The 25512-nt window shown below is 35.6% G+C and overlaps 1 protein-coding gene across 2 annotated transcripts in view; it reads right to left on the bottom strand.

Moving 5' to 3' along the window:
- The window catches only part of Znf638 (zinc finger protein 638), a 78110-nt gene that overhangs the window by 27116 nt on the left and 25482 nt on the right, over positions 1-25512 (bottom strand). For both annotated transcript variants that reach the window (XM_042699800.1, XM_042699801.1), the window contains exons 6-15: positions 25134-25405; positions 23760-23906; positions 22817-22939; positions 14738-14793; positions 14255-14304; positions 9032-9082; positions 5116-5184; positions 3789-3875; positions 3243-3308; positions 2412-2452 (exon numbers count right to left, since the gene is read on the bottom strand). In XM_042699800.1, coding sequence (XP_042555734.1) covers positions 2412-2452; positions 3243-3308; positions 3789-3875; positions 5116-5184; positions 9032-9082; positions 14255-14304; positions 14738-14793; positions 22817-22939; positions 23760-23906; positions 25134-25405 — 962 coding nt within the window. The remainder of the gene's footprint in view (positions 1-2411; positions 2453-3242; positions 3309-3788; positions 3876-5115; positions 5185-9031; positions 9083-14254; positions 14305-14737; positions 14794-22816; positions 22940-23759; positions 23907-25133; positions 25406-25512) is intronic.

The raw sequence follows: 25512 nt of genomic DNA, 5'->3' as shown, positions 1-25512 counted from the left end.
TTCTATGCCCTGTTATGATACAGCCTCAACCTCCAAAGCAGCAAGTATTTTTATCTTTCTCAATAACATTATCACTTTCAGGCAATATAAAAACAATTTCTTTTGGATCCCCATCAAGTGCTTTGTTTTAGCTAATCCATTCTTTCTCGCAGATATATTTTATTCTCTAAAATATATTCTCTTATCAAGCCAATTTTTCCTTGGGTTGATTTTTGGGAAAAAAATATCCTAAAGATGTGCTATAGCAAACTTAGCAATATTTTTGATATTTTGTGAGAAAAAGGTAAGAAGTAGTAATTTTCATAAACCAGTGACTTTGAACTAGTTTTTTTTTACCCAGCCCAGTTACATGCATTCATAAATCACTCCTTCAATAGTACTTTAATGGAATAAGATTTTAGTTGCTTCTTGAAGAGGTTAGAAAAAACGAACCTAGGTTTAGCATTAGAGTGACCTTAAAATCGAAACAAGTAAAATCTAAATTATTAAGACTAGATCTTTGTTTTGTTTTTATTTGCTGTGGGGCTTGAACTTAGAGCCTGAATGTTATTTTTATGCCTTTCTATTAAGGACAGAGCTCTACCACTTTGAGCCATAGCTGCACTTCTGTTTTCAGGTGGTTAGTTGAAGATAAAGAGTATCACAGACTTTACTGCCCATGCTAGCTCCCAATGGCAACCTTCAGATCACAGCCCCCTGAGAAGCTATGAACCACCAGTATCAGGGCCATTTTGTTTAAGGTATAACCCAGGCTTGTCTTTAACTGGTGATCTTCTCTCCCTGACTACTAACATATGCCACCACAGCCCACAATTTTAACACATGCTTAATGACATAAGTCACAAGAAAATGATAAAAGACTATGTCTTTTAAATAATCAATTTATATCTCCATAAGTATAAACAAAGAAATTCCCTAGTATTGCAAATATTATCATATCTCTCATATGCATGTAATGAGAAAATTTTTTTTATAAATTTGTACTGGTTCTAATTTCAAAAGTTGTTTATCGTGGGGTACCAGTGGCCTATGCCTATAATCATAGCTACTCAGGAAGCTGAGATCAGAAGATCAAGGGTGGAACCCAGCCTAGGCAGACAAATCAGTAAGACTCACATTTATACACCCATGCACATGCGCACGCGCCTAAACACACACACACACACACACACACACGCACACGCACACGCACACACACAAACAGAGAGCAGTATGGCTTAAGTGGTAGAATGCCAGCCTTGAACAAAAAAATCAAGTGGCCCAGTACATGTACACATGCATGCACACACGCACATACACTCCACTTTACCTGAAAAACAATTGCAATTTAACAAGTTGTTCTCTGGGGAAAAAATAATCTAGAGGCACAGCTTACAGATAAAGCACCTCTCTAGCAAGTGCAAGACCCCAAGTCCAAATTCCACCTACCCTGAAAAAACATTTATTGATAATCTGCTCCTAAATTTGGGGGACTTACTCTGTAACTTAGAGTAGTTTTTAGGTAGATTATTTTTTACCTTAGTCTTAAAGAACAATGTATTTTGCTAAAAGTTTTTTGTTTTAAAAGAATAAGGTAAATAAAGACTAGGTAAACCACAGGACAAATCCTTGAGACAAGAATAATTCTAGTATGTCCTGGGATTTGAGCAACCCAAAATAGCTGGAGGGGAGGAAAGAACTCGGGAAATAAGAGAAGTATAACCTGGACAGGAAAGATATAGGTAAGGACTTTGAATCCAGAAACAGGACTTGAGATTTGATGAGACAAGAAAAGAGGTGACAATTAAGAATTCGATGGCTCCATCAGAAAGAATGACATTCCTCATTTGTTAGGAAATGGAAACGCTTGGAAAAAATTATATTAAGTGAAGTAAGCCAGGCCCAAAGAAACACAGGTCCCATGGTTTCTCTTATTTGCAATATTATATGTCTGAGTCAAGCAGAAAAGGTCAGATAAGGTGATGTTAGGGAAATGAACCCTAAGATATGTATTCAAATGTTTTTTTTTTCTTTCATGTGATTGTTTCTAACACATTTATAAGATTATTTCTTTGTTGCTTTGTATGTCCCTCCCCCACAGTATAACCCCTGCTTTCACTTTATTTAATGTCGGTATAATTTGTGGAGGGGAAGGGAAAAAACAAATCGTTTAAATAGGGATACAGGTGGACCCATTGCAACAATGAGATGTACAAGTCATTATGGTGAAAATGAACTTTACAACTTTGGTGGGGGGGGGGGCAGGGAGGATTGGGTGAGGGGACGTGGGGAGGGGAGAATGGGAAGGGATGGGAAGGAGAAACAAAGGAGGAGGCTACAATGCTTGATAAGAAATGCACTCATTATCTTGCCCACGTAATTGTAACCCCTCTATACAAATTTAAAAACAACAACAACAAAAAAAAACTAACCTTGCTCACTGGTTCATTTTCTGTGGCCTCCAAAGCAGCTTCTTAACACCAAAATATAATAAAAACAATGACTAGTTACATTTTTTTAAAACTCAGACAGATATTTAATATAATCCTACTAGTAATTATATGAAAATGTTTACAACTGACAAAAGTCTAGATGATTAGTAGGAAATAACTACAATAGTGACATGGGATTCTAACAAACACATCTGGTTTATTCCTTAATTTCAGAACAATCCACAGTAAAAATCTAAATCTTATTTTTATATTCCACTTTAAAATTTTTATTTACTTAGGTTGGTGCTCTATACCACTTGAGCCATAGCTCCTCTTCTGTCTTTTTTTTTTTTTGGGTCTGGTTGTGGGGCCTCAACTCTGGGTCTGGGCGCTGTCCCTCAGCTCTTCAGCTCATGGCTAGCACTCTACCACTTGAGCCACAGCACCACTTCCGGCTTTTTTCTTTTTGCTTATGTGGTGCTGAGGAATCGAACCCAGGGCCTCAGGCATGCAAGGCAAGGTCTCTACCACTGGGCCACCTTCCCAGCCCCCTTCTTCTGTCTTTTTGTTGTTGTTATTGTTTCTGATAGTTTGTGGGGTATAAAAGAGTCTCTCAGACTTTCTGCCTGGGCTGGGTCCAAACTCAATTCTAAAATCTCAACCTCCTGGGCAGCTAGGATTACAGGCATGAGACACTGAAGTGGTTCTAATGTTCTTGACTTAGTATGACCCTGATTTTGAGGGTAAAAAATATGTTTAGCACAAAACTTAAAACTTTAGTTTTCCTTCTATCTTTAAAGAGAAGAAAATAGAACTATACTATTGGCCTACCTGAAATAATCTCTTCAGTATTATCAATGACTTTGATTTCCACACTGGCCTTCATTTCAGAGTCTGCTGCATAAAATAGTCAGTTTTATTAATCTAAAAAACACTACTATCAATAAACTAATAAATCTACACAAGAATTTTAGCATCTTTTGTCCATTTCAGGTCTTCTCATTCTAACCCAAGTGAAATCTATATTAATTTCTTTTTTTTCTTTGTTTGGGTGCCAGTCCTAGGGCCTGACCTCAGGGTCTAGGTGCTAATAACCCAGAGCTTGTTCAACTAGTGCTCTACTGCTTGAGCCAAAGCTCAACTTCTGGCTTTTTGGTGGTTAAGTGGACATAAGACTTTATAGACTTTCCTGCCCAAGGTGGCTTTGAAGTATGATCCTCAGATCTCAGCCTCTTGAGTAGCTAGGATTACAGGTGTGACTTATATAAGTGCCCAGCTTATATAAACTTTTTGAGAAACAGAAGTAATTCTTGTGAGACTCGTTCAGGAAATTTTCAAAATATACTTGAAGGCTCAAAAAGATTACTTCCAGCTTACCTGGTACTGTCACAGGCTTACTGGAGTCTTTGTTTTTAACATTGTTAGGCTTCTTAGCTTCTAGAGACTTCTTTCCAGTAGATTTTGCTTTTAGGAGGAGAAATGATTAAAGATACGGGTCTGTTCAATCACTTAGCATGTTTAAAACTAATACGTAAGTATGTAAACAGCATAGTTTTATTATAAAGGCAGTTCTTTAATATTGAAAGCAAATTTAAATTGAGTTGTGTTTTTGTGCCATTACTGGGGCTTGAACCTAGCATATAAACACTAATATTTAGTTTTTTGCACAAGGCTGGTGGCTTTACCAACCATTTGAATGACACCTCTAATTATGACTTTTTAGTGATTAATTGGAGATAAGAGTCTCAGACTTTCCTGCCAGGGCTGCCTTTGAACTGCCCTCTAGAACTCAGCTTCCCGAGCGGCTTATAGGCATTAGCCACTGGCACCTGCTGAGATACAATTTTTTTTGGGGGGGGGGGGGGGATGGGGAGTCCAGTCATGGGGCCTGAACTCTGGACCTGCGTGCTGTCCTTCCGCTCTTCAGCTCAAGGCTAGCACTCTATCACTTGAGCCACAGCGCCACTCCCGGCTTTTTTTTTTCTGCTTATGTGGTACTGAGGAATCAAACCCAGGGCCTCAGGCATGCAAGGCTGAGCCACCTTCTCAGCCCTGAGATATAATTTTTTGATGGTTTTTGGCAAGTCTTAAACAAACTTCATGTGGAAGAAATACATACCAACAAAACAACAACAACAACAAAAGAATTTTGAAATTTTGTTTGTTGAAATTTTGTTAAAGAATATTAATTTCAATAGGCTGCATTTATTTTGAGTCATTTTATACTGTTATAGAGAAAATGCATCCTCCCAATATGGAAATAACCCTCCTACAGTAACAAATATCAGAGGAATAAGCTATGAAATGTATACATGACAGTTTAAACATGTACATGAAAATTAAACCATTTACGGGGGCCGTAATAGAGCAGCTTGTATTTGTCAAAACTAGACACTTATCCATATATATATATATATATATATATATATATATATATATACACACACACACACACACACACACACATGTATGTGACTTTTACCTCTCCACAAGAAACATCTTCAATAGCAGATACTGCTCAAGATTAAAGTATCAATAAATAAAGTCCAAAATGGGTGAGATTTTAAATAGCAAAGAGATATCAACGAAATTATTTAAGATGTTATTAGATATTAAAAGTTGTGTATTTAAAACTTTTTTGATACTGTAACATTCAAGAAAGAACTAAAAATAGATTTACTAAAACCTTTTATCTGAATCTTACCTGTTTTGATGGAAGCTTTACCTTTAGTAGCTACTGTTACCACAGATTTTACAGAACCAGCAGATTTTCCTAAATCAGAAAAGTTGCAGTCAAAACTGATTTGCTTAATTTGCTGATTGTGCTATCAGTCTCCAAAGAACCCCCCCCCCCCCCCACACCAATATAATAGAGCTGGGATCACACCTATAATCCTAGTTACTCAGGAGGCTGAGATCTGAGGATCATGGTTCAAAGCCAGCTCAGGCCTGCCTGGGATGTTCCTGACATCCGTGAGATTCTGATCTCCAATTAACCACCAGAAACTGGAAGTGGTGCTGTGGCTCAAAGGGTAGAATATTCTCCTTGAGCTAAAGAGCCAAAGGACAGTGCCCAGGTTGAGTTCAAGTCCCATGACCAACAAAAACAAACAATATTATATACTATGTTTTATTTTTTTAAAATGCCATTATCTTGGGGAGTATAAGTCATTTTCTAAATCCAGCAATGATGATAATCCCTTCTGAAAAAACAAAACAAAACAAAACCTTGAAACACTGAATACGAATTTTGTTTTGCTGCAATTAAACCTAGAGCCTCCCTATCCACAATTCTTTGGCTCTCAGTTGAATGAAAAGCATTCAAGACTAGTATGGTGGTAATGTGTATAATCCTAGCATTTGGGAGGCTGAGGTAGGAAGATGACAATTTCAAGACTGCATGGGTACTTCGCAAATTCAAAGCAAGTCTGAGTGCTGAGGATTTAGTTAAGTGGAACAGCGCTTACCTGGCCAGTGCAAGGCCCTGAGTTCAAGTCTCAGCTCAAAAAAACAAAAACAAAGCATGTCTGAGCTATACTGTCTCAAGAAATGGGATGTGGCTGGGAAGGTGGCTCAGTGGTAAGAGTGCTTGCATTGCATGCCTGAGGCCCTGGGTTCGATTCCTCAGCACCATATAAACAGAAAAAGCTGGAAGTGGTGCTTGGCTCAAATGGTAGAGTGCTAGCCTTGAGCTGAAGAACTGAGGCCCAGGGGAAAAAAGAAAGAAAGAAAGAAAGAAATAGATGTAACTCAATGGCGGTGTGCTTGCTGGACAAGCACAAAGCCCTAGGATTGAAAGCATTCAAAAATACTTCAAGGTGTGGTTGGAGGCGTGGCTCAGGTAAGAGTGAAAGAGAACCAATGAGTGAAAGTGAGTTTGAGTTCTGGTCTCAGAAAAACAAAGAACAAAAACAAAAAAAACCTTAAAGGGGGGCTGGAAAGGTGGCTCAGTGGTAGAGCACTAGCCTTGAGCTGAAGAGTTGAGACAGCACCCAGGCCCAGAGTTCAGGCCCCACAACTGGACAAAAAAAAAAAAAACTTTAAAGGTCGCATTAAAAAAAAATGATAATAATAATTTTAAAAACTCCAGTACTGCCAAAGAAAAGGTAACCTAAAGATTGCTTTCACTCATTCCTAGTGTGTCCTACCTGCGCAGGATTATGTTTTTCTGATCTTTTTTTAACCTACATTTCAACTGTTGCTTATTTTTCCATGCTATTTATAAAACTGTTATGATCAAAATTACTGTAAATATCACAGTGAGCCAAAACCTTTTCCATTCAGAAAGAGGACGTTTCTCTCTGAAAACTAGGATTCATAACAACTAGCAAGGATAAAGAAAAAGTCCAGAATTAGAAATCAGTGGGTCTATGTTTAATTAAAATTGAGGAGCCCTGAGGCATTACTTGATTTCTGTGTATTATCTCCATATAAATGAGAGTGGTTGTTACAACTATCTTAAAGAAACTAAAATCCTACTTTCAAAAATCATATCACATATCAACAAGCACTGTCAACCATAAAAAACAATAGAAATAGTCCACTAATCTGTGTGTGTGTGTGTGTGTGTGTGTCAGTGTGTGCTTGAACTCAGGGACTGTCAGCTTTTGTGTTCACAGCAAACACTTTATCACTTACATCTCCACTACTGGCTTTTTGGTGGTTAACTGGAGATCAGAGTCAGCATTTTCCTGACTGGGATGGCTTTGAACCATGATACTCAGATCTCAGACTCTTGAGTAGCTATGATTACAGGTATGAGTCACCAATGTCCATCTGCTTTTTATACCCAGAGAAGCTATAGTCAGTTCAAAAAGAGGAATATTATAGTGTTCTTATCTGCAGTTTTATTTTCCATAGTTTCAGTTACACACTGACCAAAAATACTAAATAGAAAATTCCAAAAACAAACAATGTGTACGTTTTATGCTAAGTATTGTGAAGAAATCACCAGCTGTCCTGCTTCATCCTGGGACCTAAATCTTCCCATTGTTCAGTACACACATTACCTTACCTGTCTATCAGTCACTTACTAGAATATGTTCATGTTCAAATAACTTAATTATGGCTACAAAGTATGAATAGTAATGATGGTAACTCATATACCAAAGAGAAACCATAAAATGCTTCTTTTAGTAAAAAGGTTTATGTAGGGGCTGGGAAGTTGGCTCAGTGATAGAGCGCTCGTCTTGCATGCATGAGGCCCTGGGTTCCATTCCTCAGCACCATATAAGCAAAAGGAAAAAAGCCAGAAGTGGCACTGTGACTCAATTGGTAGAGCACTAGCCTTAAGCTGAAGAGCTGAGGGACAGTGCCCAGGCCCAGAGTTCAGGCCCCATGACCGGACCAAAAAAAATATTAAAAAAAAAAAAAAAAAAAAAAAGGTTTATGTAGTACTAGATATTTAAGATACAGAACTTAAGTATTCTACTTGTGTTACTATTATTTTATTATCAGTGTTACTAATCTCTTACTGTGCCTAATTTACAAATTCAATTTTACTGGACTTATTATATAAGTACAATGCAATATATAAGTACTGTACTTATTATTATGTATAAGCACAATAAAACAGTACATACAGGATTCAGTACTATTTTCAAGTTTGAACATGTTATGGAAATCTTGAAATATATCCTTATCCAGAAGGGGAACTATTGTACCAATCCATATAGGGTGTCATTCAACTAGCCAATTCTTAAGTTATTTCAGAAGTTTTGCTATACTGATGAGAAATGACCTTCAGTAAGCCATTAAGGAGTTTCCTTTACTATCCCTGTTACTATCACAAGTCAATTCACTATTATTTCTATTTGAGTACCAGAATTTAAGGATTTAAGGAATAATAGCTGGCAATACAACAGTTAAGGCTTAATTAACTAGATGGCTTTAGTACCTAACACATCTAATCTCCACAGGTGACTCCCATAAACTTATAATCAAAGTGATGGCAGAGTCTGTTAAATAAATGAAATTTCAAGAGAGATTTCCTACCAATTCAGATGACTGCTTCTACAAAATTACTACAAGAAAACTGTTTCTGCCACCAACAGTGGTTATTTCCTAGTAAAAAAACTGCTTCTGTGCCTTTTTAATATATGGAAGACAACTGCTCTTTATCCTAAATGTTGACACTGACTTAACCTATATTTAACAGAACAGGAAAGAAAGAAAGGAGAAAAGAGGATCATGCCAGGTTAAAGACTCTCTCTCTCTTTGTGTCAGCAGTAGGTCTTAAACTTAGGGCCTAGGCGCTATTCTTGAGCTTTTTCATTCAAGGTCAACACTCTACCTCTTTGAGCCACACTACCACTTCTGGTTTTCTGGAAGTTAATTGGAGATAAAGAGTCTCTCGGACTTTCCTGCCTGGGCTGGCTTCAAAACACAATCCTCAGATTGCAGCCTCCTGAGTAGCTAGGATTACAGCCATGAGCTACCAGTACCTGGCTCAAAATTATTAATAATCACCTTAAAGCCCAGTACAGCTTATAAAAATTGCAAAAATATTAATATTTTCTAGATTACTGAAAAATTAGAACACTTACCCAACATGCACTAGGCCTGTACTTTGATTTCTACCCAGACCACCACAAAAAACATACAAAACAAGAACAACATACCTGAAGATTTGTTTACTTTGGGTAGTGATGTTTTAGCTTGTCCAATTTTGGCTGAAATAAGAATAATATCTCAATTATATATTACAAATAGTATCATTTAGAATTAGGTAGGAATTATCCTTGCAATATTTTTGATAGAACACTATGAGAAACATCTCTGTACATAACTTTTGGGGAATTATTTCTGGGGCTAATTCTTGGACATGGACTTGATATGTAAGAGGCATACACTTAAATTTTAATAATATTAAACTGTTGTCCAGGGGGGCTTTATCATTTAATACTTCCATCAATAGTATGTAAGAATGATTTGCTATCATTTCTACACAAACACAAAAGATTATTTATTTAGCTAATATAACATACCTATTTTCCACTGTGATAAGAACACTGGGATGGTTTATTTTTAGCCTTAATTATGAGTAAATTGTATTAATTTTCACATACTTAAAAAAGTCCTTTATATTTTAGCATCTGTAGTCTGCTTATGCACACTATTTGCCAAATTATTTTTGGCTGTAAATTTTTGTAATATTATGTATTCGATATCTTTAAATACTAAAAGGTAACTTTTAAAAAAAGTATGCAAAATACTTACACAAAACACTTTTATGTAAACAGATGTCTTCCTTACTTTCTTTTTGTGATACTGAGGCTTTAACTTAGTAACCTTGAACTTGCAGGCAGGTGATATACCACCCCAGGCCATGCCTCCAGTCCTTCACTTTGCAAGTTTCCATATTTTTTCAGTACCTTTAAAAGCTTAGGCACGACATAAATCTCTGATCCATCTATAACATTTTTACCTATGTGCTTTACTTTTTTTTCATTTTTTTAATTCAAATTTTTTTATTATTATAAAAATGATATACAGAAGGGTTATAGTTATATAAGTCAGGTAAGGAGTATATTTCTTTTTGGATAATGTCACCTGTTCCCTTGCTCTTTAATCAAAAGTAAAAAAGAGGTTGGTCAAATGAATGAATGATTCAATTCCTCCCGTCCCCTGAACAAGTATGATATTTTATCATGATTTACTGGTAAAATAACTGATAGGTTTGGGGAAGTACTTCTGAATTCTTCTTTAATCCTAATGACATTGTTGTCTATTTTGCAATACTAGGAAACTATTTTAAATATTTCAAGGCTATAAAAGTCAATGTCATTTTCCTGTTTGTGATACTGTATTATACAACTACAGTACCTGGGACAGTCTTAATTTCTGTCCTTTGAAGAATTCTCCTGCCATTCTTCAGGTCCTTTTTAAAATATGTAAATGTTACAACCAGTTTATATAGTTAAAAAATGTTATTGATAGATTTTTTACCAGTTAATGAAAAAGGTATTTTATAACTGAGGCTATCTACCCAAGTCAGTTTCTTATCTATTACATGTTGCACATGTACTAAATACTTCAAAGTTCATTATATTGTGTGCCTTCCCTTTCCCTTTATCCTTCCCCTCCTCTTTTTTTCTCTCATTCTCTCCCTCCTATGCTTCCTTGCTTCCTCCCTCCCTTTCTTTCTTTTGGCTACACTAGCTTGAACTCAGCCTCTTAGTTGCTTGAATGCCACTCTACCACTGTGAGATATCCCTCCAGTACTGTTTTTTTTTTTTTTTTTTGTCAGTCATGGGCTTGAACTCTGGGCCTGGGTGCTGTCCCTGAGCTCTTCAGTTCAAGCTGAGCACTCTACCACTTAAGCAACAATGCTACTTCAATTTTTTTGGTGGTTAACTGGAGATTAGAGTCTCATGGCCTTTCCTGGCTGGGCTGGCTTTGAACTGTGATTCTCAGATCTCAGCCTCCTGAGTATAGGATTAGGCATGAGCTACCGGTGACTGGCTTTGCTAGTTATTTTGAAGATGAAGTCCAGAGAATTTTTCTGCCAGACTGGCCTTGTACTGAGATACTCCATATTTCAACCTCCAGAGCTGCTAGAGTTACAGGTATATGCCAAAGGACTTATTAGCAATTAAGTTACAGTACTGATTAAATAAATGATCGACTATCTGATCTGATGGTACTATTTGGTATTGAACTTAGAAAACCTTGAGCTTGCTGGCTAGGCACTCAACCATGTAGATCATGCCTCCATCCCTAAGTGGCTGGTTTTTATGTATGCAACTGAACTACTATCATTACATTTAGTATTTAAACTGATTCTCTGGGAATTTTGCATTATACCACGGTACTTTTATGTTGTCCCTGATTTTCCAGTTTTCATGCCTCATAACAAATAATGCACTCGCTACTGGCTATATGTATGTTTTAGAAAAACACACTAACTCAAAGAAGTGGTAACTGGTTTGGCTTAACATGTGTACTTTTGTAAATCTTTGCATAAATAGTATCAATCTCCAGCATAAGAAATATGTATATTTATATACACAATATTGTATTTGATGCAAGGATATATACATATATATGTACATATATATACGTGTAAGCATGTATATATATGTACATATATATGTGTAAGTATGTATATGCATACACATATATTTATAGACAGACAGATATGATGAAAATGAATACTGAAGGTCTGGCACTGGTGGGTAGTTCATGCCTGTATCTCAGATACTCATGAGGCTGAAACTTAAAGAGGACTGGGGCCAAAGTCAGTCTAGCAGCAAAGTCTGTAAGACTTTACTCCAATTAAACAATAAAATACTAGACTAGAAGTCTGGCTTAGATGGTGGTAGAGTGTTAGCCATGATCAAGATGAATAAGCATGAGGTCTTGAATTAAAGTGTCAGCCCCAAAAATTAAAAAAAGAAAAGAAAAAGCCATTGAAAATACCAAGTACTTTTTTTAGTACCTAGAAAAGTACGTAAGTGAGGTATATTCTCCTCTTTTTTTTTTTCCAGGAAGGATGGAGAGAGAGCTGGGCAATACTGGGGTTTGGACTCAGGAAAACAAGCCTTGCCAGTAAGTACTTTATCACTTGAGCTGTTCTCTTATTTCTTTGCTTCAGGTATTTTTCAAATAGGGTGTCAAATTTATATATGAGCCAACCTGGATTGAGATCTTCCAATTTATACTTGCAATTGAGATGACAGGACCATACTACTGAACTAAGATTTTTAATAGCTGAGATAAAAGCTCAGGAACTTTTTGCTGTTAAGCAGTTCTAGGCAGTAAATACTAAAATATGACTTTAGAATTTAACATCAAAATCCTTAACTGAAATTTCTAGTTTTAATATATAGTAAAGGGCTTTACCATAATTAAGACTTTAAACTTCAATTTAATAACTGCACATTCATATACCTCCCTTTACTCAGGTTGCTTTCAGTAGTAATTTTTTTGTAACTAAAATACAGTATCACATATAAGAAAATGGCATTGACAGAATCTAGCAACATTAAGATTTCACCAGTTTTATATCAATGTATAGTCTTATGAAATTTTATCACTTTTAGAAATGAATATGATAGATGAGTTGCACCACAAAGATTCCATTTATTTATTTATTTATTTAGGTCGGTCATAGGGCCTGAACTCTAGGCCTGGACACTGTCCCTCAGCTCTTCAGCTCAAGGCTAGTGCTCTACCACTTAAGCCATAGTGCCACTTCCATTTTTTTCTGCTTATGTGGTGCTGAGGAACCAAACCTAGGGCCTCATTCATGCAAGGTAAGCACTGTACCACTGAGCCACCTTCCCAGCCCCAAGATTCCATTTATAATAACCATTTGTTGTGTGTGTCAGTACTGGGACTTAAAACTCAGGGCCTCACATTCTCACAAGGCTTTTTAACTCAAGGTTGGTGTACAACCACTTGAGGTACACTTCCACTCTGGCTTTCTGCAAGTTAACTGGAGATGAGTCACGGATTTGACTACTGGGGCTGGCTTCAAATCTCAATGCTCAGATCTCACTCTCCAGAGTGGCAAAAAGGTTTTCAGTTGAGATCAGAAAAGGGGGTCATGGGGAAGATCCTCTTTTTTGGGGGGAAAAGCTATAAAATTTCATGAAAATAAATTGTTCAATCAAGGATGAGAAAACACAACATTTTGTGCACTATATGCTTTTCCATGGATGTAATTATAACATTAATTAATATAAACCTTTAAGTGTCTCTGTACTCTTCTCTTTATACATGTGTATTCATTAGAATCTCATGATATACTTTAATTTATTTTTTTTTAGAGATACTGGGTTTTCAACTCAGGGTTTTCATGATTGCTTAGAAAGGCAATGCTGCCACTTGAGCTATGGCCCCAGACCCTTTTACTTTGTTATTTTTAAATAAGGCCTCACATTTATGCTGGGGCCAACCTAGATTACTACCTTCCTATTTATTTTTCTATGTAGCTGGATGACAAGATACCTAGTACCACACCCAGGTTTTTACTCATTAAGATGAGGATCTTGAAAACATTTTTGCTTATGCTGGCCTTGAATCCTGATCCTCCCAATCTCCACATCTTGCATAGCTAGGATTATAAGTGTAAGCTTGACTTATATACTAGATATTAAAAGATGGAAAAAAAAACTATAAACATTCCCTTCATCAACCAACTAAGGGAGACAGGCTCCTTTATAAACCAAACTATTTAAAATATAAATCATTACTGGTAGGGAATTGGGAGTTCCGACCTGCCAAGGAGAGTTAGAGAAGGTATTAAGAAAAAAAAATCATCTTAGATGGGCCTTTAAAAGATAAATTAGGATTTTGTATCACCCCTTATTTATCTCCAAAATCTTAACTGACCTTTTATCTTCAGTATCTTGCCTAGCAACTAATCAGGAACTTACTAAATAAAGTTCACCGTAAGTCAGGCAATTTTACAAATGTACAGCACAAAGTACCAATGGATAAAACTACGTGGGAGAGTTGGAAAATAAACTGTTCTGAGTGGCTAGGATATAACAAATGAGTATCAAGACATAGAAAAAGTAATAGGGAAGAGAAGGGCAATTTTATATAAAGCCGAACATTCTAGACTTTATTCCATGGGTCATTTGTATCAAACAATTAGATTTTTAAGACATGCTTATAATCTCAGCACTCTACATAGAGGCTGAGACAGGTTGGGGTATGTATAAAAATCAAACAACAACAAAACCAATATACCTCCCTCCCCTCCCCTAAAATTTAAAACTTAAGTTCCTCCCATAGAAGTACAATAAGTGACATCTAACATCACTTTGTAATAAGTTTCCAGTAGGATGGCAAAATATACTGATTTGGGAGAGCATGAAAATTTAACAACTTACCAGAAGCTGAAGTAGCATTTTCAACACTTTTTGAAGAATCTGTATCTTTTCTATTTAAAAGAAAAAAGCAGCAATTTAAAAATTCTAAAGTAATTCTGTTGTAGAGTTTTTGTATGTTTTGAGTGTGTACCAGTTCTAGGGCTTGAACTCAGGGTCTCAATGCTGTCCCTGGGCTTTTTTGCACAAGCTAGCACACCACCACTTGAGCCACAGCTCCACTTCCAGTTTTTTGGTGGTTAATTGGAAATAAAGAGTCTCATGGACTTTCCTGCCTGGGATGGCTTCAAACTGCAGTCCCTAGATCTCAGCCTACTGAGGAGCTAGGCATTAGACATTGGCTCAGGTGGCTTAGTAATTTTAACACTGAAATTTCAGGTATCTAAAGGTTCCATTTTAACTATGTTACTGAACATGCAGTTTCTAAAATTTAAATTTCTTAATTCATAGGCACACTGATTTTTATATAATCATGAAATCACTTACTTTAAAGCAGATGCAGATTTCTTTGAATCTGATGTCTTCTTCTTCATTTCTTTGTTCTACAAAGACATATTTTGAAAAAGCAATTTTATTTTTTCAATTAAAAACCAATTTAGGAAATACAGAATGCTTATGGAAGTCAACAGAAAGTATTTAAAATCTTCCTTCTCTGAAGTATAAATGCCTTCTTTAAAGGTATTTTCTTCAATTTGTAATCATACAACATAATTTTATATCCTACCTTTTACCACCCTGCCTGTTTTATTATTCTTTCAAATTTCTTTATTTCTTGGAATACTGTGACATTTCAGATAGCTAATTACTATCATGTTGATCCTATCTGTCAAGGCAGAATGCTATGATCACTACCATCAGCCTCAGAAGGATGCCTCTTCTTCTTTCCTTGCTTTTCCATTTACCCACAAACTTTTGACAACATAAAATTTGCCATTATCTAGACTCAGAAAAAAAGTCAACACAGTAGTATCACCTTTCACTGTGTGGTATGTGTTCTAAAACCCTTACTGAATGACTACAGTTATAAACAATATGAAACCATATATACATATATATATATATATATATATATATATATATGCACGCATACCTATTAGTCTAGTATTTAAGTTAAAAACAGTAACACAAAATTACAAAACAGAGTAACTGTAACAATATATTATAATAAAGTTGTATGAATGTGGCACCTAAAATTACCTTACAATATTTTCACTTAAAGTAAGTGCTTTATGGTTTCTCTTTGGCATATATGAATCAACAACATCACTAATCTTACAGTTTGGGACTCTAAGTAAAATTTAGGTTCTCAAGCTCCACAGTTCTTTAGTGGTCAGCATAACAGATACCAGTATTAAGTGATTAAAGGACAGGAACCATGTACCATCTACAAGGATGATTCATGTTCTACCCAAAATGAAACATAACAGCTAGGGATTTCATCCTACTACTCAGAATAGCACCCAATTAAAACTACTTATTTCTGGAATTTTCCATTTAATAGTTTTGGACCACATGGGTATGCACTCAGTATTTTACAGATGCTATTCCATCTGGAATGCTTTCAACTGAAGACATAGCTTGATCCTTTCATGTGTTTGTGCAACATTTTTTCAATGAAAAATTACAATAACATCAGTAATACCTTTCAAATGAAAACTTTCCCAACTAACTCTTTGAGAGTTACAGAGGATCTTACTCCCCAATAAGAGAGGACATTTATATTCCTCTTTCCTGACATTCTTTGCCACAAAATTTATGTGTGTGTGGGCATGTGCGTATATACACATATACATATACATACACATACACATTTACATATACACATACATACACATACATGCACAGGTTTGGGACATGCCCTATTGTTTTATATTTTGTTGACATTAAAAGGTCTCACTAGCCAGAAACAAGTGGCTCATGCCTGTAATTCTTGCTACTCAGGAGGCTGAGATCTGAGGATCATAGTTTGAAGCCAGCCTGGGCAGAAAGGTCCCCATGAGACTCTTATCTCCTCCAATTAACCACTCAAAAACTGTAAGTGGCATTGTGGCTGAAGTGGTAGAACGCTAGCCTTGAGGACAGAGATTCAGGGACAGCGCCAGGCCCTAAGTTCATGCACCACAACTGACACAAAAACAACATGGACTGCCTATTGTTTTATATTTTGTTGACATCAAAAAGTCTCACTAGCCAGAAACAAGTGGCTCACGCCTGTAATCCTAGCTATTCAGGAGGCCAAGATCTGAGGATCATGGTTCAAAACCAGCCCAGGCAGGAAAATCCCTGAAATTCTTACTTCCAATTAACCACCAGAAAACCAAAAGTAGCACTGTGGCTCAAGTGGTAGAGCACTTGCCTTGAGCTGAAGAGCTTAGGGACAGCACCCAGGCCCCTAGATCAAGTCCCATGATGGAAAAACAACAACAACAAAAAACACAAAAGGTCCACTAAATTTATGAAGGCTAGTTTTGACTCGTAATCCTCCTGCTTCCAATTCTGGAATGGCTGGAATTACAGGCATGTATTACCATGCCAGACTCATTTCCATTTTTTTTTTTTCCTGACAGGATTTAACCATAGAGGGCAGGCTGGCCTAAGTTGGCCAAGAACTGTCAATATTTCTAAGTTTTACATAGATATATGCCACCACATCTAGCTCATCTGACTTTCAGAAGATAGATTTTAGACCAAAGTTCTTTGTATAATTTTAACTGTTTCATAATTTATGCTGTTATAAACATTACTTAGATTTAACTATTGTAAAATGGTTTCACTGCACATTACCATGTTTTATATAATTAATTCTCTACTTCTTAAGTTCTTTTATTTTATTTATGTTTTGGAAAAATATATAAGTCAATTACATGATGAGCCCATATATATCTGAAAGCACTATACTACCAAATATTAGTATTTCATTTGAAATGGATATACTGAACTACAAGTCATCGTATTTTCCTCATGCAATCCTTGCATGAGAAATTATCTTGCTAGATCACTACATAATAACCCTCCACAACTGTAAAATAACATCAACATGAGCATTCTAGATGACCAGTTATGTTAAGCTGGGTCTATATTCACCACAGCTCTCATTTTTATCAGTTTCAACTCTTTTACTTTCTCCAAAAGACCAAGAATAATAAATAACAGGTCTCTAACACCTGTCTTTTGTTTTGCCAGTCCTAGGGCTTGAACTTAGGGCCTGGGCACTGCCCTTGAGCTTCTTTTGCCACTTGAGCCACAGCACCACTTCTGGCTTTTTCTATTTATGTGATATTGAGGAATTAAACCCAAGTGCATGCTAGGCAAGCACTCCACCACTAAGCCACATTCCCAGTCCCAACACCTGTCTTTTTCATCACTGTATTTTGTACAGTTATAAAATATGCCAGACACATAATAGATGTCAGAAACTGTTTTTAAAATTTTCTCTATGATTTCTAACTGCATCTTATCACTTTTATCCTTTAATTCATTAATTTGCAATAATATTCAAATGTTTACTTCCTCTAAACATTCTTTTCCATGCACTCTTCTCCTATCTTAGTCGACGATTTAGTTTTAGATATAATATCCCATATCTTCCTAAAAATATTAAATATGTTTGTTTGAAAATCTACTTTTCTTTAGGTCAGGGTTCCTACCCCTTTAAAGAAATTTTAGTATGGGCCTGTAGCTATTTCTTGAGGAAGATGGAGAGAATATTTTCTTCAAACTATTTTTAATGGTGGAGAAGAATTTACTTTAAAAAAAAAAAAAGTTAAGCTGAGAGCTAGTGAATGGTTCATGCTTGTAATCCTAGCTAATCAGGAGGCTGAGAGCTGAAGATAGTAGTTCAAAGCCAGGCCAGGCAGCCCAGTGAGTGAGACTCTTGCCTCCAATTAATCACCAAAAAGCAGGAGGTAGAGCCATAGCTCAAGTGGCAGAGAAGTAGCCTTGAGCAAAAAAAGCTGTGGGTGCACACATACTAATCTGAAAAAAAAAAAATCACCGAAAAAAATCACCGTTAAGTGTGGAGGTCTATTCTGGCTTGTTATTTAACTTTGTTTCCATTGGAATTACACAAATCCATACTAACACAAATTTGGGGTTTTTTTTCTGCCTCTTCTGTAACATTGATCATAAAAAGCAGTAACACTGAGAGGTTAGGTTAATTGTAGCCAGTAGTAGGCAGCTTTATCATCTAATGTGGGCAACTAAGTTTCTCTTTTGTTCCAAGATCTATGCCAAAAGTCATGATTTAGACTACAAATCTACAGCAGTGTCCTGTTTGCTCATTTGAGCTTCCAGATTATTTCTGGTTTGTTGGGCCAGGGAAGCTTCTTATTTTCCACTTACTGTGTTAACAGGCCAAAAAGACATACTTCCAATCTGAAGAAGGTAGAATTAAGGGTTGTGTTGGAGACTCCTTTCCAGTTAACCCCTAGGCATGCTGCTCTATCACAACAGAGGAGTCAGGAGCTAGCCGTTTTAAGTCTCCTTCAATTCAACATCATCCAAAACATATGTAGTTGAAAAACATCAATGTTTCTGACAGGAAGATGGTATATTTTCTACCTTAGAATACTGATATTTTCCCATATTCATTTCTTTGACTTTTTTTTTTTTGCCGGTCATGAGGCCTGAACTCTGGGTCTGGGCACTGTCCCTCAGCTCTTCAGCTCAAGGCTAGCGCTCTACCACTGGAGCCACAGCGCCACTTCCGGCTTTTTCTGTTTATGTGGTGCTGAGGAATCGAACCCAGGTCCTCATGCTTGCAAGGCATGCACTCTACCGCTGAGCTACCTTCCCAGGCCTCCCATATTCATTTCTTTGAAAACATTAAATACAGTTGAGTTCCTGGGTTTATGTTGTTATAGTGCCAAATCTACCAAAAAGTCACCCAAAAAGATTTTTACCTGCTTGAACTATTCTATTTCTCAAAATGTATCTTTACATATTTTCGTAAACTTTTAAGAATTAAACACAAGTGACCTCCTAGCTCTCCAAATTTAATGATCAGCTAACTACTGGTCTTCTCCCCAGCTCTAAATTTAAAGATCAGCTAGATCTTGCTTGATACTCATTGTTACAATCTATTTTTCCTTTCTATCTTATCTTCAAAGTTACTAATCTAGAAATGATTGCTAACACAATAGGTAGATAATTCAAATGAGTTTTCTAATGAACTTAAGTGTTCTTATTTTCTTTCCCTTTTAATCAAAGTGGTGATTGTGCTAGAATATTTGCTGGCCTAATTCATCTACTTTCAGATGAATCACTCTAATTAATCTACATCATTATGTTCAAACCCTTTAGTAACATTTACCTGTTGATAGGATAAAGTTTAAACTCTTAAATTATGCATTCAATTCTTGCTTCTCCTTAACCTCCTCTGCAACTAGATAGCCATGTACCGTAGTTCTGGCAAATTAAATAGGCCAATATTTTGGGGGAACTCATTGTTTCAAATCCATTTTCCTCCTGATTTTTATTCTTTCCTTTCTGCTGGGAAGATAGAAATGATGCCAGAAGAGACAGCAACCATTTTACAATTCAAGATGAAAGCTACATGCTAAAGGTAGTAGAGCAAAAAAAGAGGGTTAGATTCCTAATGATATTATGGAGCCACCTACAGATTTCTTGTTACAATTTAAGTCAACATCTTATTTAATAAACCTCTGATGAAGTTTCACTTAGTTGGAAAGAAAATTAAATGATAAAACTGATATTTAACCAAGTATATACTTCATTATCAAAACTAGGACAACAGGAATAAACACATGGCATACATGCTGCAGGCAAAATCCTAGCAGTAAATACTCAGAAAATGCATGAGAAAAAATAGAGATCCTTTCTCTAATAGCTACATAAATATTATATGTATATTAAACAAACTTAACCTTATCCAAATGTATAAGAACTTTATGGGGAAAATCATAAACTTACTCAAAACCTGAATAGACAGATCATGTTTCTGAACTGGAAGTGATGTAAGTTTTCAGAGACCTTAAACTGATGCTAAAACTCGTATGCCTGAGTAAATGTCCAAAATTAATCAAAACAAGGACTGGGAGTATGGCTTGAGTGAGGGTTTGCCTACTAAGCTGGATGCACTGATTCAACTCTTTATACAAAAAATAATAAAAATGAATTTAATAATAAGCTGATGTAATTGAAAAATCTCAAGTATCTATATACATAGGGAAATTCATATACAATCAAAGACAGGTTAGCTACAAATAATGTGACTAACTTGTGATTATTTTGGAAATAATATTGAGCCCAATCACACATGATACCAAAAATAATAGCAGAAATTTAAAACTTTATATACGTATATATGTGTGTATGTACAAGCAACATAGAAAAACTTTTACATAGAACAGAAAGTTATTTACTAAAATGAACACCTTCCATATTTACTTTTTTTTTTAAACAGTACTCAGGGCCTTGCATTTGCTATTCTGGCATTACCATTGAGCAACACCTTTAGCTCTTTTTTGAGCTAGTTACTTTTGAGACAGGGTCTCACTTCCTACCTAGAATGCGCCTAGACCTCAACTCTCCTATTTTATACATCCTACTGTAGCTGTGACGACATGTTCATACCACCATACTCAGCTTTTCCACTGAAATGAATACTCGGGGCTGGTTGGAAACTTTGATCCACCAATCTCAGCTTCCCAAAAGACTGGGATAGCAGGCATGCACCACCACCACCCCCACCCCCCCGCCCCCAGCTACAAGTGAGAAGATATCTTAAAGATATCTTGGGCTGGCCTGAAACCAAATCCTTCCAATCAATATTAGTTTCCAAAATAGCTAGGTTATAAATGTGAGCCTCTTATATCCACTGATTTATTTCACTTACGATAAAACGCAATAGAGGATGGACAGACAAATAAAAAAGAGAGGGAAGGTGGATGAATATAGTCATTATATTCAATGTATATATGAGAAAAAGGAACCACATAACTTGAGGATATGGTAAAGCTGGGAAAGATGGGAAAGATGGGAGAGATGGAATGGGCAACACTGACAAAAATGTACTATACTTATAAACTGATTTGTTGAATTGAAATCCTTTTATACAACTACTTAAATAAGAGAGAAAAGAAAAAACTTATGGATAACTGGTCATGATGGTGCACACCTATAATCCTAGCACTCAGGAGACTCAGGCAAGATTGCCAGTTTAAGGCCAGCCTGGACTACACATAGTGTAACCCTGTTTCAGAATAAAACAGAAATAAAAAAATGGGAAAAAAGCTGGCGCTGGCACCTGTAATCCTAGCTACTCAGGAGGCTGAGATCTGAGGATCATGGTGCAAAGCCAGCCCAAGCAGGAAAGTACGTGTGACTCTTGAAGTGGCACTGTGGTAAAGCACTCACCTTGAGCTGAAGAGCACGGGGACAGTGCCCAAGCCCAGGGTTCAAGCCCCATGACCCACAAAAAAAAGGAAAAAATAGAGATGACTTGCTAAAACATTAAATAAGAAACATAATACAAAAGACGGTGAAGTTCACTTATAATCAGAAAGATGCCAATTAAAACTAAATGTCATTTTCCACAATTTCAAAACTGAGGAAATTAACATGCTAGATGATAGTATAGAAGTAATAGTCCTCTCATAAATTATAAAGGTGTCAATTATTACTACAGCTACTTTGTAGGCAATCAAATATTATTGTACACTACATTCCATATGGGTATTCCCTTAAAACTGGCCATAAATATAAGATGCTCTGTGAAAGTATACAAGGGGCTAATGTTTTGTATAATTAACAAAACTTAGAAATAATCTAAATATCAATGACTAAGGAACTAGTATAATGACTTGTAACTCATATAAAATAACATACAGAAGTTAAAAAGAAAAAATCTGTACGTATTGTCAGTTAAACTCTTATTAAGAAATCTATGCTATACAAAGTAGGCATTCTAAAGCAAACAAATAAAAAACATACACATAACTAATTGGAGATTTTCTTTTAAGGATTTTTACATGTATTATCTATGGACATTTAAACTACAATACAGAAAAAATGGTCTAGAAAGACCAAAATCATAAACATCACTATTTTAAGAAAACAAAAGGCCCTGAAGGGCATAGTCTATGCTGATCAAAAATTAGAATCAGCAGAACCTTAAATATTGCTTTAGAAATCAAGTCTGGGGATTACCTGTGAGTAGAAGAAAGGGCCTAAAGACTGGGAAGAAGCAGGTAAGGGGCCTCCAAGATGTTGTCAATATTCTATTTTGTGACTTAGGCAGCAGTCTCACAGGCATTTTCTAACTTTTTTTTTTTAAGGCATTTTCTAACTTTGTATTATGGATCTTAAATTATATTTTCCTAGTCTAATGCTTGTCATTTAATTGTGTGTGTGTGTGGTGTGTGTATAGATACACATATACATATATTTATAGGGTTGGGCATACATAAACAAAATTTTAATTTCACTATATTTGAAATTACATACATATACTTTGTTGGGTTGTTTATGTACTTTTCTGCACATTAACACAAAATGTTAAAATAACTAAAACAACAAAACATGTATGATCTAAATTAAATTTACCTGTGCTTTTTTCTTCCCTGGAACACATACTTTCACATTTTTTCCATTTATCAGAAGAGGCACTGTTTCAATATACTTCATGACTGCAGTAATTGCTTCTTTAAATTTCATTTCCAAGTAAGCCTAAAATAAAATTTACTTTTTAGTCAAAGATCTCCCTTTTAAAGACCCTACATTTTATACTGGATCTAATACTTGTTTGTGTTACATAAAACTATGCAATTACTTCAAAGAGCAGGTCATTCTGTTTCTTTTATATTACTAAGGTGTTTCACATACAAAATGGACATTTAATTTTTTAGAATTTCTACTCCAAGATAAGAAGAGAAACACAGAGGTAGCTCACTGAGTAAGAAGAAGCAATTGGAAGGCAATGCAAAGTGAACAGGAAGGAAGACAAGATCTAGCTTAGTTTGTTCTGACAGATTTAAGCTTCTTATATTAAGACTACACTATTGTTTGTTATATTCCTTTGCCTTGACTCATCAATTTATGTTCTGTTCTGGCTAAGGTTATTCTTAGTTCCAAATTGTCATGCAAGTTATGAAAATACAACTTACATACAAGCTAAAGTCATGAAAATACAACTTACATACAAGCTAAAGTCAGTTCACTTATTTTAGTACAACTTTAGTGGTGTCAACTATGTTATGACATTTCAATATTTTTTTTTGGAATACAATCATGCCTACTCACTTACACATCCACACCAGCTTTTATGCCATGGTGGCAAAGAACTGTGATCCTATTATATAGCCCTTTACAGAGTAAGTATGCCAATCTGTTGGGATTTTGTGATTTTTCTCTTTGTAAACATAAAAGATGTAGTATCTTTACATAAATATTGGTAAACAACTATATATGGAGTACAAGCAGCTACAGTTCATAGAAACACAACAGCAGCAACTTTGTATGAGTTTTTGCGACAGACTGAACGACTCACCTCTTTTTTACCAGGAACAATTAGGACATCATTAACTTTTCCAAATGGCTGAAATATTTTTCTAATATCTTCTTCAGTACAGCCATCCTCTGGTAGTTCAGATATAAGAAGAACTGAATTGTTACGCAAAGACTGCTCTTTTCGAAGCTAATTTTAAAGTGAAAATTAAAAAATAAACCAAATAAGCCACAAAGTGCAGTAACAATTCCCTACATAATTTTTTCTACTATTAATTTTAGTCCTTAAGGCTTTTGCAGCCTATGTTCTAATAGAAAATATCTATATAGGCATAGTTCAAATAAGGCATATATATTACATATATTTGAATATACTATAATATCAAATTACCCCATGTTAAATATTAACTAAAAAAGAAAAAAATTACTGAAAAAGTTTAAATGGCCACCACCTAAAAGTCTTGAAACAAAATGAAAAGAGCTGTATATACAACCTTATCAGACTACAAGTCTTGCCTCTCAAATTTTCCCCTATTTTCAACATTTCATCCAATGCTCTTTGAACTTCCGTAATTAAATTATTAAAAATTTACCCATTTAAATACAACCTCTTTGAAGTAAGTTTCAAGTCTTCAAATATATTTAATTTTGAGAGCAATGTACACCTAAATACTTGAAAACAGTAAAGTACTAGAATACACTAAAAACAGTGTTTTAGTAAGCTATTCTGATAGTCTTAGAATGAATGTATTTTAATATATTTAGTAGTAATTTAACAAAATATACAATAATAGCTTAGTATAGCAGCCAGTAGGTTAGTCAAAATCCACTAATAAGCCAAGAAACCAGAAAACAAACTATTCCACACTATTTTAAGAGAATGTGACTTCAAACTACTACAGAAAAGTATAAAACAATGGGGATCAATTTTCAGTAGACATTCCCTCTTATAGCCTGCTGACAGAAACTGTAAACAAACTCAAGGCTGCTGCTAATCACATTTACTTTCCCAATCAGATCTTCATGTCAAGCTAGACAGAAACTTTATCAAATCATCACAATCACTTATTTTTTTGTTGAGTTAGGCACTTGCCATATAGCTCAGGCTGACCTCAAACTTGTAATCCTCTTGCCTCAGCTTCTGGAGTGATAAGATTATAGCCCTGACACACCATACCTGGCTACAGCGGACTTTTTTTTTCCCTTCTGACAAAACCATTTGCCAAACTTCTGGCATTTCTAAGTGATGAAAATTTCAGTTATTGAACTTTCATTACATTCATAAGGGAGCCTAATAAAACAGTACACCAAAATAAGACATAATTGCAAATTTACTGGGAATGTGACAAAACTTAGAAAATTTTGTTTTCTGTCTAAACAACAAATGCATACTTGTACTAATAACTCAATTACTGACCTTACGCTGAAGAGACAGAGCTTTACTAGATGCCTGTTTACATTCTGGTAAGATGTCATCTTCTAGATTCTTTGATTTACGAACAGAATGTCCTACATTTGAATCACTCTTTGCAGCGCTTACAGATTTAACTGATGGCTTTGTCCCGGTGATACTTTTAGACTTTTGTGCTGGTGAAAGTCCTTTGTCAACTGACTCAAGATGCTTCTGTTTACTAAGTTCTGTCCCATGTCCAGATCGTTGTACTACATCTTCTAATGCCTTTTTTCTCTCTAGAAGAAAGGATTTAAGTACAACTTAAATGAAAAGAACTTAAAGAACCATCTCATGACATTATGAAAAAGCACTAATATTTATCACACAAAATTATATGTGTTAT

Source organism: Dipodomys spectabilis, unplaced genomic scaffold (assembly GCF_019054845.1).
Source record: "Dipodomys spectabilis isolate Male_0828 unplaced genomic scaffold, ASM1905484v1 ptg000262l, whole genome shotgun sequence".
NCBI lineage: Eukaryota > Metazoa > Chordata > Mammalia > Rodentia > Heteromyidae > Dipodomys > Dipodomys spectabilis.
The sequence above is the reverse complement of the archived record's forward strand: the minus strand, read 5'-3'. Positions and strand labels throughout refer to the sequence as shown.